Here is a 15,633-nt window from a genome sequence, read left to right on the forward strand (position 1 = left end):
TGGGAATTTGCAATTGCAATAATTTGCCTAGAGTACATGATCTGCTTTTGCTAACAGAACATTATAAGAACAGGTGAGACTGCAGTCCAGAAAGGTAACATGAAGCTGGTTTGTGTCCCCCTAAAAATAATTCATGTAATGAGCATTTTAAAAGTGGCATTCATGAATCTTTAATAAGAATACAGCACAATGGTACGAGCGGCATCATTTTATGTATTTATTTGCTTTATTTCGGTCTCATTTTAGCTCCACAAAGTTTTCGTTTAGCTTAGTACACACTCCGTTTCATATTTTTCGGATTAAAATCCTACTCAGTCTCTTGATTCCTCCGCACAGACAAGTGGTGGGCAGCAGGCAATTCCTAGAACAAAGAGGCTGTTGAATATTGCAGGACAGCAAAGTTCTTAACCACCAAAGCCGTCCTCTGAACGTGTATTAACTAGAAGACTGATATTTCAAGTAAATGGTTGGTTTATAAGCCTTAATTCATAGAGTGGACGGCCTACATTGTACCCATGGTATGGTCAACAGCAATGCACCTTCCAAAGATATAGCATTAACTCAGAATAAAAAAAAAATTAATCTCTGAGCCTGTGCCCATCTTTGGCATGTCTGGAAGGATTTAATCCAGGAGCGAAATTTGAGTTGAGGTCTCTCCATGTTGGCATCACCTACAGAGGTAGTCTCCATCCATTCTTTGCTTCAGATCACCTCTCACAACAGTATGGGATTTTAGGACTTATGCCTTTCCCCAATCTTTGTCTCTCGCTACATTTGGCTCACTTATGTGGGTGATAGTGTCTATAAGCATTTCATCACTGCCCTATCTGCAAAGACATCTACAAAGCTTGCCGACAGCCACATTGTTGCAGTGAATGTCATGCAGGATACCGAACAATGAGTGTGCAAATGATCTAATTCTGAAAACACCACCATGTAGCACCTGCTAAGAGTTCTGAGAGCTCTATATGCCGTTCCCTCATTGGCATCTATTGCGCACGTTTATCACAATTTCTCACACAGAACAAAAGCTGTTGTTTGCAAGTACAATAAATTAGTATTTCTGTATATTGTAGTAACAAAATTCTATATAGTCAGTAAGTCTTGTGTCATTTCTGTATGACTGGAGAACCAGTGAAGAGAAACACTGACTGCTAACGGAAGAGCATTTAGAGGATTTAAATTAATGAAGTGTTTACGGCAAAATTCTCATAAGTGTTGCAGGATGACTAAAGGGGAGAAGATGCGTGTCCAGGTTACTTCCAAGATGACTGAGGTTGCAGTTAAAACAACCAAAAAATGCAGTAACCTGGGGGTTCGATGTAGCTAGCAAAGTGTGGCCTAATATTCATATTTTCACTGCAGCTCTGCCTACAATTGAAGCTACTACGGTCTCCTTGTTAAACACAGACTGACAGGAATCACTAAATGACCCATTCCACTGCACAGTTGTCCCTCAAGTAACCCTTTTCTCAGTAAGCCTAATAACCACACACTGCAAAGGTCCTGTGTGGCGAAGTGCAAAATCAAGGTAAGAATGCCCTTTTACCATAGTGCCTTGAAACTGTCTCTAGCCCTATTCATCTCCATCTGCTCTCCTGCCTGGAAAATGGCAGGTGTCTTCTCACTTCACAAGCAGCACCATGCTGCTTCCAGAAAGATGCAACCCATGTGCAAAGACAGTCGTACAAATGGGGTGAGGGGAAACATCTTTGTGGATCAGACCTCCCTGAACTCTTCAGAGCGGGGTCAGAGATTTCCCTTTTCTTCCTCTAGACAAGCCGGTCTTCTCCTTCAAGATCCACCTGTAAGTCACAAACCCCAGTGAAGTCCAGCTGCTTGATGTTCCTGCCATTAGTGTTCAGGCTAGGGCTGCGTGCACATGAGGAGGGTGATGGGTGCTGCGGCCAGCCATCGACAGTCCATACCATTCCATTCGGATGCTGGTTCAAGTGAGTTCCCAGGCGCCGTAGCAATTGTTTAGGGTTCCTCTTGGCAAACATCTCCACCTCTGGAAAGAGTGAAAAATAATATGATATTTACATGAGCATAAACTCCCTGTGGGTTCTTTCATCCAGCACAGGACCATAAGCAATGGTTAGAAGAAAAGCTGTTATAGGACCAAGCAAGGATTTGGTTTCTTACATACTTGACTTGCAGCATTCCAGAAATTAAAATGAAATAAAAACAGAATTTTACAGGGTACGTGGGATAGAATCAACTCTTAATTAAAGACAGCATACCCAAAAGGAATCAATTGTGACACCCATGATAAAGAGACACTTGACAGAAAATACAATAAGTATGTTTATAAATCAGCTTTATGGCTTTAATCTCAGAAAGAAAAGACTTTGAGTGTCGACAGATCAATCTCAAAGAATGACCATATATGACATTACTTGTTGAATAATAGAACATCTCAACCGTTAAAGATCTAGCTATTATTCTATTAGAAGCAACGTGCTCTGCGAGATATGCAGTACAGCAAAGATAAAAAGATTGGGGAAGGGGAACAATCAACATCGACAAATTCACTGTTATGAATGCCCAGCTTTCCCTTCTCTTAGGTATCCGGCCAGGTGTTCCGGACACTGATCATGGTTTCCTTCAGGATCAGCTCTAGTTCCCCAGTCAACTACTCGATGTCAAAATTAAATGTTCTATCTGCCAAAAATTATTTTGCCACTTGAGAGTTAATGTAAGTGTAATTTAGGAAGTTTCTGTGTTTGCAAAGTTGCACCAGATTTCAGAGGGATGTAGCTCTGCCCACTGTCCGCAACTCTTTTTTTGACATTTTTGATCTGCCCTCTTGGGTTGAGTGGTTCTGGTTAGGTCAGGAATATCACAACCGTATAATCCTTACAGAGAAATCTTCCTTCTAATTCAAAGATCCCAGTTCGACTAGAACAGTTCCAGATTACAGATTTTCCCTTCAGACCCTCCATCGGAAGACATGATGCTTTACAAATTTCCAGTCAGGTTGCATCTTCATCTCCCCTAATTAGAGACTACAAGAGGTGTTGAAACACTACTCTAATATTTCACATCCTTGTAATTTGGAGAGCTCCAGAAGTCTCAAATGCAAGGCTATCGAGAGCGGTCATACATTTCAACCATCATCTTTAGTCTAACTATAGTGGGATGGCACAGCTTAAAATAAATAGTAGTCTGCACATTTACCTAATATTACTCTAGTTTCTCAAGGCCTGCCTTGTGCTGTCCAACTGTACATTTCAGATCCCAAATCCAACTTCTATAATTGAAACCTAGTGGTTATTACTACCCAGTATGACCTTCAATTCTTATAGCAGTTAATTTTTGTCCTGTGAACAAGTCAGCCATAGGTGGTTCCCTTACTTCCTCTTCTATCGGATCTAGGGTCTTGTAAGAGGTATGGTGGTCGGGATTTATTAGTTAATTTATCTCTGTGCATCGGCTGGCCACTCTTTGGGCTAATCCATCAGATTTGAGGCATAATGTATTTTTAAGGAGGCCTGCCTAAGTACAGCATTCCCTTTCAACATTTATATACTTGCAGGAGTATATAAATTATTATTCACATTATGCCTTAAATCTTCTGGATTAGGCAAAAGAGGTGCCACCTGATGCACAAAGGAAAATTAACTGATAACACCTTCCAGCTTTCAGGCTTATAATGCCGAATAAATTATGTAAAACAGGAAGCAAAGAACTCAGAGTAGTTCTCAAGTTTAAGCAGAGAGCAGCTCCTGTATATGGAGCACCATACAGCAGCAGCAACATTTTGAATCTGCTCACCTCAAATGTCTGTTTTTCTAGCAGAGCTTTAAGCACAGGATTAGCACACTGCCATCCACGCAGAGATTGAAAGGGACAAAGCCTTTTAACATTTTTACAGCAAAATCTTTAAGCATAGGATTAGCACACTGCCAACCACGCTGAGCTGAAAAATTACAAAGTATATTACCACTCCAGGGACAATATTACAGCTTTTGATTGGTAAAGTACATTCCAAGTCACAGGGAATTAACAAAAGCAATGCCTAACACGTGTTTTGCTCTAATTAGAGCTCATCAATAAATCAATTACTTAGGATTTGTAAAGCGCGGATTCTCACCCGTGTGGATCTCAAGGCGGTGGAGGGTGGGGGGCGAGGAGGGTTGCTGACCCATATGGGTGCCAGGGTTGTCTGATGTGTACATGGAATGAGAGGCGGTGGGCAGATATGCAAGTCCTGATTCGTGGAGGGCTTTGTAGGCGTGTGAGGAGCTTGAAAGCGATTGTTTTGTTCACTGGGAGAAAGTGGAGTTCTCAAAGGTGTTTGGTGGAGTGGCAGCAGCGGGGATGTGGAGGACCAGTCTGGCTAAAGCGTGTTGAACATTCTGTAGTTTCCTGAGGAGTTACTTGATGACGCCAGCGTAGAGTGCATTGCTGTAGTCAAGTCTGCTGCTAATGAGCACGTGGGTGACCATATTTCTGGATTCAGTGGGGATCCATCTGAAAGTCTTTCGAAGCAGGTGAAGCGTGTGGAAGCACGATGAGAAGGTGGCATTGAGCTGGCCCTTCATTGTGAGTGAGGGGTCCGGTATGATGCTGGGGTTTCGTGACTGGTCCGTGGTTGTGGAGGGGGTCCTAGTGCAGCCGGCCACCAGGATTTGTCCCACGTTGAGAGGGTGGGTTCCAGGATGAGGACTTCAGTCTTGTCCTAGTTGAGTTTGAGGCAACTGTTTTTCATCCACGTGTTGACGACCTTCATTCTGCTGTGGAAGTTGATTCTGGTGGCTGTGGGTTCATTAGAGAGGATCAGCTTGGCATGGTCGGCTTAGGAGATGATGTTGAGTCCATAATTCCTGAGGATGGCTTCGAGTGGGGTCATGTAGACTTTGAAGAGGGTGGGGTTCAGAGAGGAGCGGACATCTCAGTAATAGCTCCTGGCCAGTTCCTGCATCCAATCAGGATTTGGACTCAGTCCTTAGATTCCGACATGGCCTTGCACCTAACCCTCTGCAAACATCAAACCTCCAGTGGACACAATTTGTAGTCATACATAAGACAAGCCTGACATAGGGCTTAGCCTGTGGCCAGCGTCTGCAGCCAACCACCAGTTTGCACAGATTTTGGACATACACACTTGAGGTTCTGTGGAAAGTTCGGTGTCACACCAGACCCACCATCCAAAATACAATATGGGTTGCCCTATGTTAAGACCTTACACCTGTAGTGTTGCGCTGAACACGTTATAGTGTCTCAGAAGACACTTAGTGAGTTAGCCACGCGTGGGAGTGGACACACATGCACCACACTCCCATCCATCACAGGCGTCATGAGAAACGTGACCCTACTAATAAAAGGGACCAGTTGCACTTACTCGTGTTTACTTAATTAACTATAACCACAGTGTCTGTGTTAGTTATTTAGTAGCATGTGGGCCTATGGCCCATAATGGCGACAAACGGGTCTGACCCCACGTGCTTGTGGAAAGAGACCCTAATGTTCCTCAAAGAGAACAATCAGCCTGTTTCTATCCTCACCCACACACGGTGCTATCGACGTATATTAGTTGTGGAGGACAACTCTGCAAGAGCACCGCTGTTATCGCCTGCTCGGAGGAAATAGAGTCCTTGCCTGCCACCACAGCCTGCTCTGTGAAAGAGAGCACATCACCCCACATAGAAGGTGACCCCTGGCCTCCCTACTCCTGCCCGGCTGCTGATGTTCTGGGTGAAGAAGGCAGCGCAGAGAAGAGAATGTGGCGAGAAGCAGCGCCATCGACGGAGAGAACACGCGTAACCCTTCAGGTATGACCAGACACCATCTACACATTGCCCCCGCTTGATGAGGCATCTGCAAGCAGCCCCCACCTGACACCAGTTTGCCCCGGCATAATGAGCGCTTCTCAGCAATACACAGCGAGGCAGTAACAAACAGTGGCACGGCCATACCGCAACGTCTGCGGAGGATAAATTATGGTGGCACTACACTAGCAAGGGGAGAAGAATTAGCCTGCACTGTAAGACACTGCCCACTCAATTGAAGAAGTAACACTTAAGGGCTAAGTGTATGCGGGAGCCTCAACCGGAGGAAGAGGACCGAGGCTTCACTGGGTAGAGAGCAGAGCCTTGCGCAAACAGTCCCAAAGCTCCCAACAACATGACTGGAGTCCGCTGCGTGCACGAAGACTCCTGCGCCAAGAGCCCTGCACCGGCGTGTTCTGCCATCTCCAAGTCCACAGCAGGAGGAATTATTGCCACGTCCCTTGGAGAAAAGACAGCAGCGCCACCTAGCAGCTGGTTCACTGCACCACACCAGGGACCTGCATCAACACAAAGGACTGTAAAAATGTAAATAAAATAAAAAAGAACATAGTAAAAGTGCTCCGAACAGCCCTACTGCACAAGTGCAGTGTTCCCCCTGCCACTCCAACACCTTCCTGCATTGTGCCTGCCTGAGCCACAAGGCCATACAGTATGATAGTGGTGTGGCTCACTGGTTAGAGGCGGCAGACCCAGAAGCAGAGAACGGCCCGGGACCAGGGTTCAATTCCAGACGCGGCAGGGTCGTAGACCAGGGTCAGCGGACTCGATAACGAATATGCTACTTACCAGTATGCATCTGTTCTTGGCATGTAGGGCTGCTGACATTCATATCTGTGCATAGATCGCCGCCTAGTGTTGGGTCCGGATGATTGCACATTGTTGTCCTGGAAGAGTCTTCGAAGTATCACGAGATAGGTGGCTCCTCCCCTGGACTACAGTGCGCATGGGCATCGACTCCATCCTCAGATTGTTTTTAGCCATTGTGACCAAGATGGAGTGAAACTAAGTGAATGATGACCATGCTAGAAGTATGTGTGAACTCTGCAGCTGCTACAGGCGCCGGGGAGGAGGGCGGGCGATATGAATGTCAGCAGCCCTACATGCCAAGAACAGATGCATACTGGTAAGTAGCATATTCGGTTCGAGGCATGTGGGCTGCTGAATTCATATCTGTGCATAGAATACATAGCAGTCCCTCCATTAGGGGCGGCCGCCCGTGCCAGCTGCAGCAGTTTGGAAAAGTGTTTTCAGAACAGCCTGCCCTACAGCTGCCTGCTGTTTGGAGTGCACATTAACACAATAATGCTTTGTAAATGTGTGTGTGGTAGACCATGTGGCTGCTCTACATATGTCCTCCAAAGGGATATTTCCAGGGAAAGCCATGGAGGCCCCCAACTTTCTGGTGGAGTGGGCCCGTGGTGGAATGGTGAGTACTTTTGGCTTTCAGATAGCAGATCTGAATACATTTAACTATCCACCTAGCTATACCAGCTTTGGAAATGGGGTTACCTTTGTGTTGTGGCGCAAAGGCAACAAAGAGTTGTTTAGTTTTCCTAAAATCCTTGGTCCTATCAATGTAATACATCAGGGCCCTTTTGACGTCAAGGGTGTGGAGCATTCTCTCCGCCAATGACTCAGGATTTTGGAAGAACACAGGTAATTCAATATTTTGGTTAATATGGAATTGAGATACTACTTTAGGAAGGAATTTAGGGTTAGTGCGAAGCACCAACCTGTTAGAATGAATTTGAATAAATGGCTCTTGGATAGTTAGTGCCTGGAGCTCACTAACTCGTCGCAGCGATGTAATCGCTATAAGGAAAGCTACTTTCCATGTCAAGAATTGAATCTCGCAGGAATGCAGTGGTTCAAAGGGGGGACCCATCAGCCTGGTGAGGACCACATTGAGGTTCCACTCCGGACCTGGCGGAGTCCGCGGAGGAATGACCCGCTTGAGCCCTTCTAGGAAGGCTCTAATGGCAGGCACCCTGAAAAGTGAGAGGTGCTGCCTGTTTTGGAGATAAGCAGCCATTGCAGATAGATGTATGCAATGGAAAAGATAACAAATGATGTTGTTGTGAATAGATTCATCTAGCGGGTTAATGTTGTGGTCTGCACAGTAAATGACAAACCGCTTCCACTTCGCCGCATAGCATGCTCTTGTGGTGGGCTTCCTCGCCTCCCGGATGATGTCCATGCAGTCAGGAGGCAAGTTAAGGTAGCCAAACTCTAGGACCCCAGGAGCCAGATCGCCAGGTTGAGCTGTTGCGGATCTGGATGCTGTGGCTCTGCGTCAGAAGGCTGGGTTTGAGGCGTAGCCTTTGATGAGGTACAACGGACAGTTCTAGAAACGTGGTGTACCATGGTTGGTGAGCCCACGTTGGAGCAACCAGGATGAGAGTCATGGAGTGCTGCCTGAGCTTGCGTGCCACCAGCGGTATCAGAGGTGCTGGGGGAAAAGCGTATGCAAATCTGCCTGACCAGTTCATCCATATCGCATTGCCCTGCGACTGTGGGTGTGGAAACCAGGCGGCGAAGCTTTGGCATTTTGCGTTCTCCCTTGTGGCGAACAGGTCTATCTCTGGATGACCCCACTTTTGGGAGTACGGTTGGAGTACAGATGGATGCAACTCCCACTCGTGCATTTGGTGGCTGCACCTGCTGAGCAGGTCCGCCATCTGATTGTCCTTGCCCGGGAGGTGTTCTACCATGAGGAAGATGTTCCTCTGAATGGCCCACTTCCACATGCTCTGAGCCAGATGAGACAGCTGCGGAGAGTGGGTACCTTCCTGCTTCTGAATGTAGTACATGGCTGTCATGTTGTCCGTCCGGATCAACACGACTTTGTTGCACAGATGTACTTTGAAAGCTTTTAGTGCCATGAAGATTGCCATCAGTTCCAGAACATTGATGTGCATTTTCCGTTGCTGTTGCGTCCATAGTCCCTGCACAGTGTGATGGAGTACATGGGCTCCCCATCCCTGGAGAGAAGCGTCCGTCGTCAGGACGATCTGTGGCACAGGCTCTTGGAACGGTCGTCCCTTGCAAAGGTTTTGTGGATTCCACCAATGCAGAGAGTTGTATGCCCGACCGCTCACCAACACTAGGTCTTTCAACTGTCCGTGAGCCGGAGTCCACTGACGTGCTAAGCACTCCTGAAGCGATCGCATATGTAATCTCGCTATGGAGATGCAGGAGGCCATCATGCCTATCAACTGCATGAACACTCTCGCTGAAAGCGAGTGTTGAGGTCTGAACTTCTGTATCAGCGATTGAATGCTGCTGACCCTCACTGAATTCAGCTGTGCTGTGGCTGCCAGAGTGTTGATCGTCGCACCCAGATACTGCCGTATGTGGGCGGGCTGGAGGTGGGATTTTGAAAATTCTGTGAGAATCCTAGATCGTGAAGGAGGTGAAAGGTGTGGGACATGTGGGCGGCACACTGCTGGGCTGACTTCGCCTGGATGAGCCAGTCGTCCAGATAAGGGTAGACATGGATGTTCTGTCTCCTTAGGTGCGCCGCCACTGTCGCTAGGCCCTTTGTGAACACCCTGGGTGCCGTGGTGACTCCGAAAGGCAAAACCTTGAACTGGTAGTGTTGGTTTTGTATGGTGAACCGGAGGTACTTCCTGTGTGATGGGTGCAGTGAAATGTGAAAGTACGCATCCTTTAGGTCTAAAGTTGCGAGAAAATCCCCCTGACTGAGCAACGGGAGCACTTGCTGCAGGGTCAGCATATGGAAGTGCTCTGACAGGATGTAGTGGTTGAGGGGCCTGAGGTCCAGGATGGGCCTGAGGAACCCGTCCTTCTTTGGTATTAAGAAGTACAGGGAGTAGACCCCTGTACCTCTTTCCTGCACAGGCACGAGCTCTATTGCTCCTTTTTGCAGCATGACGATGACCTCCTGCTGCAATAAGTGCAAATGCTCGGCAGACATAGGACGGCGTCCTGGGGGTATGTTGGGTGGAGTGGATATTAACTCCAGACAATAACCGTATTGTATAAGTTTCCTGACCCACCTGTCTGTGGTGATGGTTTTCCAGACTGGCAGGAACTGCTGGAGTCTCCCCCGACCGGTGTTGCGTGGTCGGGGGGCAGTGACAAAGCGTCACTGTTTGTTGGTGGCAGAGGATCTGGAGTTGTTGTTTCCACGACCTCTGCCTTTGGCGGTGTTACCACGATATCCACCTCGACTCTTGTTGGTGTACGTGGACTGAGTGTTGCCTTTGTAGTACTGCGTGGATTGGGAGAGCTGGCCTCTGGAAACGCATCTAGTGCTTGAGCGACGAAAAGACCCACCCCGAAACTGCTAGGACTGCAAGGCACCCATGGATTTAGCAGTTTCAGTGTCCTTCTTAATTTTTTCTAAGGTGGTGTCAACCTCCGGGCCAAACAGGTGATCTGGACTCACCGTTTGATGAAGGATGGTGGTTTGTATTTCTGGCTTAAATCCAGAGATTCTCAGCCAGGCATGTCGTCGCAGCATAACACTGGTGTTGACAGCCCTGGCTGCGGTGTCAGCCGCGTCCAGAGCGCACTTAATTGAAGCATTAGAGATCAGCTTCCCTTCCTGAATAAGCATCTCAGCTGCCTCCTTGTATTCATCAGGCAGGTGCTGCAACAGGGTCTCCAGCGTGTCATAGTGTGCCCTGTCATACCTCGCCAGAAGCGCCTGTGTATTTGAAATGTACCAGATGTTGGCCGCCTGTGCTGCTACCCTCATCCCTGATGCCTCAAAGACCTTAGATTCTTTGTCTGGGGGAGGAGCATCACCCGTAGTCTGAGAATTAGCCCTCTTTCGGGCATTCGAGACGACAAGGGAGTCCAGAGGCAACTGTCCTATGATGTAGGTAGGATCAGTAGGCGCTGACTTATACTTTTTTTCGATCCTAGGGTTTATCACCCTCGCCCTGGTAGGCTCTTTAAAGATCTCACCAGCATGTTTTAAGACACCTTTCAGCATAGGCAGTGTCTTGACAGTTCTCTCTGAGACTGAGAAGGTATCAAAAAGGAAATAGACGTCAACAGGGTCAGCATGGAGCTGGACGTTGTGATTGGTAGCCGCCCGTTCAATGAGGGCATTGAAAGCTGCAGAGTTCTGTAGGAGACGTTTTTGCAGAATATAGTTGAGGGTCTTGTCCTGAATGAGGATCACCTGGGTCAGCACCAGCGGCCCAGGGTTCGTTGGTATCCTCAGGGTCTGTATACACAGGAAAGCTGTACTCATCCTCATCATCGCCCTCCCCAACGTCCACATCAGAGTAAGTGGGCGAAACATTATGAGTTTGTGGAGAAAGTGGTTCCACCAAGACAGGAGTGGAAGCAGAGTCCTTTTTCTTCAGAAGAATCTTGTACGACTCCATTGGACGTTCTGGGGCAATTTTCCGCTTGTGGAGGGAAAGCCTGCCCGTTTCGGCATCAATGAAGTGTTCTTGTTGCTCGTCCACTGAAGGTCGTCGAGGCTGTGGGCTGGGGACCACCGTTGACGACTTCGACGCAGAGGAAACCTTCTCGGGGACGCCGGCGACCGCCTTAGGAGCGAAAGCCTTCGGCGCCGTCTTCGGCGGCAACGTAAAATGAATGTGCGTGGACGCCTTATGAGGTTTCTCAAAGCGCACACGGCATGAGAGTCTTTGCTGCACTGGACAAAGTAAAGGAAAGCACAGCCTGTAATGTCCCTGCTTGAACTGCCCTGCTCCAGGACAAAGAGAAGAGACTGTTATATCCCTGAGAGAGCCCCACAATGTCTAAAGCTGCCACAGCCAAGGTAGTGACACTAAACGTAGCAAAAAGTCAAGGCAGCGTACTAAAGGAAAGCAATACCCACGGAGAAGAGGAAGAAAGCCCAGAGCCACAGTCTGTCAGAGAAGGCTCCAGGAGCATTAGCCAAAGAGAAGATTCCGCCAGCCGAGAGAGAGACTCTGTACCCACAGTGGAGACCCAAGACACACACAAAAAAAAACAGCTAAGAGAAGCGTCAAGTGACCAAGCAAGGTCCAGCGAAGGTAATGGAATCGAAAGCAACACCCACAAAAGGTTCATGAAGAACGTGCACTGTGCATGCCCCCAGTGGCTGTCTGATGCCACTGCAAGCGTGAAGAGTGCACTGCATGTCCCTAGTGGTGAATGGACACCACTGCAAGTAACAACACAGGCACACCAGGTGCCAGAAGAGGGAGCCCAAGGAGATGACTGAGCGCACGAGGTCAGAGGTGTGCAGAAGGCCGCACCTGCGACCCTGACAGTATGGGCAGGCGCCCGGGAGACAGCAACATCTCCATAGAGATGAAGCAATGCTGAAGGCAGCAAGGAGGGCAACCACATCTCCACTGTTCCACCAAAGCCCAGCAAAGTGTACTTACTCACACTGCCTCAAGACTGAGTCGCCAGTGGCCCAAGACAGGCAAGCGGGGAGTCGCACACCCCACGTGGCAAGCTGCCACCGCAATAGGTGCTCCAAAGACATGCGACACATGGCCGGACGCCACATCGCACTGCAAGCAAGGAGCACGTCACACAAAGTGACCGACCCCCCCAACCATGCCTGCACACCACGACGGCGCAGGCTCGAGGCGCAAGCACAACGCCCCCGAGTGAAGGTGACCCACCAACCGGGTAGAGGAGCACCGCAAAGACCCTGTGGATGGGATCAGACCAGCAAGAGGTCCTCACAAAGAAGTGTGACAATCCTGTCACCATGAAGAACTGGATGAACACAGGTGTGCTGGATAGACCAATAAGAGAAGAACGAGGACTCGCACTGTCACAAGACAAGAGCGCACCCAGAGAAACCAAACAGCCACCAAGGTGGACTGATATTCCTGGAGACAGCTCAATGGGAGGACCAAATGTAAGCCGCAGCTAGCGCGGACTGTATATCTCTCCAACGCTTCCCAGTACGACTGTCCATTCCCAAGTGTCGGCAGTATAACTCAGGTGGCATCCCTGCTCCTGACCGCAGATGCCACGGGTAAAGAACAGTCTCAGCAAGACAAAGACAAGTGGCTGCGAAGTCCCTCCATGCATCCTCTCTCGCAGCAAGTAGTCACAACCTGTCGTCCAGGTTCAATGGCAACCACAACATCACTGCCACGTGCATCACCCCATCCAACCAAGGAGCGACATCCTCAACGGTATGGAGCCCTGCACCTGCAGAAGAACCCCGAGACTGGGGCACCTCCATCGAAATGAGAGACCAAGTGTTCCGTGGCTATCCAACAGCCCATGGGCCCCTATGTCCTGTTGGCAATCCCACCGACCATTAAGTCACAAACCCGGGCGGTTGCCCGAAAAACGTTTTCGGATCCTGTTCGTGTTCCAGCAGCTGCCCACAAGCAGCCCTGCACAGTCCACACAGTATCGAGGCAGCCCTGTACAAGGGCCTCAAGAACATTCCTGCACCTAGCGATTCTCGCATGAAAGATGGTGGAGAAGTGGCTCTACCGACAAGGTACCGGGAGGCACCTCTGCCTCAGAGGATAACGTACTGAATGTGATCAACGCCATTCCAGCCCTGGCAGATTGGTCATCGTAGTGCCCAGACACCTCAAGTGAAGACTCTGCAGCAGGATCCACTGATGCTCCTGATGCACCATTGTTTAGTTGACAGACACCACCAGCGTCACTGCCAGAGCACACAAGTTCATTCAGCAGTGTGTGAGAGGACATCGATCTCACAGACAGGCTGTCAAGGAATCTGGACTCCATTGACGCATTGTTCGTGCCCAGTAGACGCTGATTAAATTATGAATGTGTGCCAAGTTGCTCTGGTGCTCCCAGCTCCACCTGCCCACTATTGTCTTGCGGACTGCCTCTCAGAACCAAGAGACTGTATGGTGTCCTATGTTCATAGTTTGTTCCTAGAAGTTGGACTTTGTTTCATTTCGAATAAAGTTTGGGAGGAATGTAGTTTCATGCTGGACACGTTATAGTGTCTCAGCAGACACTTAGTCAGCCTGACCCTCGTGGGAGTGGACACACATGCACCTCACACCCATCCATCACAGGCATTACAAGTGACATGGCCCTGCTAATAAAAGGGACGGGGTGCATGTGCTTGTGCCCAGTTAATTAACTAAACCCACAGTGTCTGTGTCAGTTATTTAGTAGCATGTGGGCCTAGGGCCCACAACACCACAATGCCCAAGCCTCCGCATGTGGCCAGGCCCTGCACATACCGCACCCTGACCACCTAACACAATTGAAGTGAATACAAGTTAAAAGACAATGACATCCATCAAAAGTGCTTCACTTTTGAAATATCCAATTGCCTTCTCACCTTTTGAAAGCTTACACATGTGCCAAACCTTTGATCTAGGCTGGTGTATTACTCCTAGTTAACAAAGCCCAATCCTCACTGTACACTGATTTATCTTAACGCCTCGTCAGGGGTAGTAAGCGCTATATAAATGCAACTTAAACTAGTAATTTCAACAATATTGATAATTAAATCTAATCAATGTTGCCATCAATGATGTAATTTAACATGACACGACTGAAGAAATATATGAAGGCATAAGCAGTGTATGACAGGGGCACAAGTTATAGTTAGTACACTACACCGTTTGAGATACACGCCTAAGAAGTTTGGAAATCCTGGGGAAATCATGTGTGAGTTTCAACCTACTGCTTTTTTCCCATATTTAAAATGTTTACATTTTGAGATTCCGTTTGGGTCCTCAGCTAGTCTCAAGACTCTTGTGCTGTGTTTTCTTTACACTAACAATGGGATCTCCATACATAAATTAGTAGGACTGAAAATGTTATTTTATGAGGCTTGCTGTTTGTTCCACGAATCTCTGCGAGCTCAGGCAGGACAACTGGCTCTACTGACCTGCACGCAGAGCCACAAAGACAAAGGAGCCAAGGTACAGACAAATATCAACTACAATGCATTGCAACCCATTCCCTGTGCTTAAATTCAACAAACCATGGGAGTTTCTACAAAAACAAAAAAACAAATGCAGTTGCATTTGTTAACAGGGGAAGTAGGGCTCAATGTTGAATACATTTTGTCGCATAGAGCACTGAAATTGAGCCTGGAATTTTGTCTCTGCTCGGGGAGGTGCTAGCACCGTCTGCTTCTGTATGTGGAGGAATTTTAATTCCCTATTTTGTCTACCATTAAACAAAGTCATACTCTTCTTAGGAATTACATCACTGAATTGGATTTGATAGTGGTATTTAAATATGCCATGATGTAGTGGAGTCTCAAACTTTCAACCTCATGATAAAGTATGACACTAGAGGCCACTTCCGTTTGAGAGTCAATTGCCAAATGGGAAAATCTTAGCAATCCACTTGGCATACATTAGTTAATAACCGGGTAACAGTACCCAAATAAAAGGCGGCAAATACTGCTGAGAAAGTATCTACATGCAGTCAGCTCTAGGGAAAAGCACCAAAAGCTGCTTTACTTTTATTCCAGGGTCCCCAGTGTGAATAGATTCACACACTATCTAAGCATTGCTAACAGTTTAAGTCCAGGTTCCATAAACTACTTTTACCATGCATACCTGGGCCCTGGCATACACCTTACTAGGGGGTGGCTCGATGGGCACAGTGAAGGATGCCTCCCAAAATCTAGGTGAAATAATCTGAAATGCAAGATTATGCATTTAAATGTATGAGCTTTTGCTATTTTCTAAAACATTTATATATTTATAGTAAAAAAGTGTTATGCCATCCTGACCATGGGCAGGGCAAGTCTAATGTTTTAGGACTAGCCATGAAGCCTGTAAAATACAGAACCTAACCTATAGCTTACGCAATCCAAATCTCACTCAAGTATTCACACAGAATACACTCAACATGGGCTAGCACGCAAGAAAGATACGTG

The 15,633-nt window shown here is 47.7% G+C and overlaps 1 protein-coding gene across 3 annotated transcripts in view; it reads right to left on the reverse strand.

Annotated features, from left to right (window-relative positions):
* Positions 1 to 207: 207 nt before the first annotated feature.
* Positions 208 to 15,633, reverse strand: part of ELMOD3 (ELMO domain containing 3) — a 227,320-nt gene continuing 211,894 nt past the window's right edge. For all 3 annotated transcript variants that reach the window (XM_086943445.1, XM_086943444.1, XM_086943446.1), the window contains one exon: positions 208 to 2,011. In XM_086943445.1, the coding sequence (XP_086799571.1) occupies positions 1,773 to 2,011 (239 nt within the window). In that variant the 3' untranslated portion in view covers positions 208 to 1,772. The remainder of the gene's footprint in view (positions 2,012 to 15,633) is intronic.

The sequence above is a fragment of the Lissotriton vulgaris genome, chromosome 11 (genome assembly GCF_964263255.1).
Source record: "Lissotriton vulgaris chromosome 11, aLisVul1.2, whole genome shotgun sequence".
NCBI classification, from domain to species: domain Eukaryota; kingdom Metazoa; phylum Chordata; class Amphibia; order Caudata; family Salamandridae; genus Lissotriton; species Lissotriton vulgaris.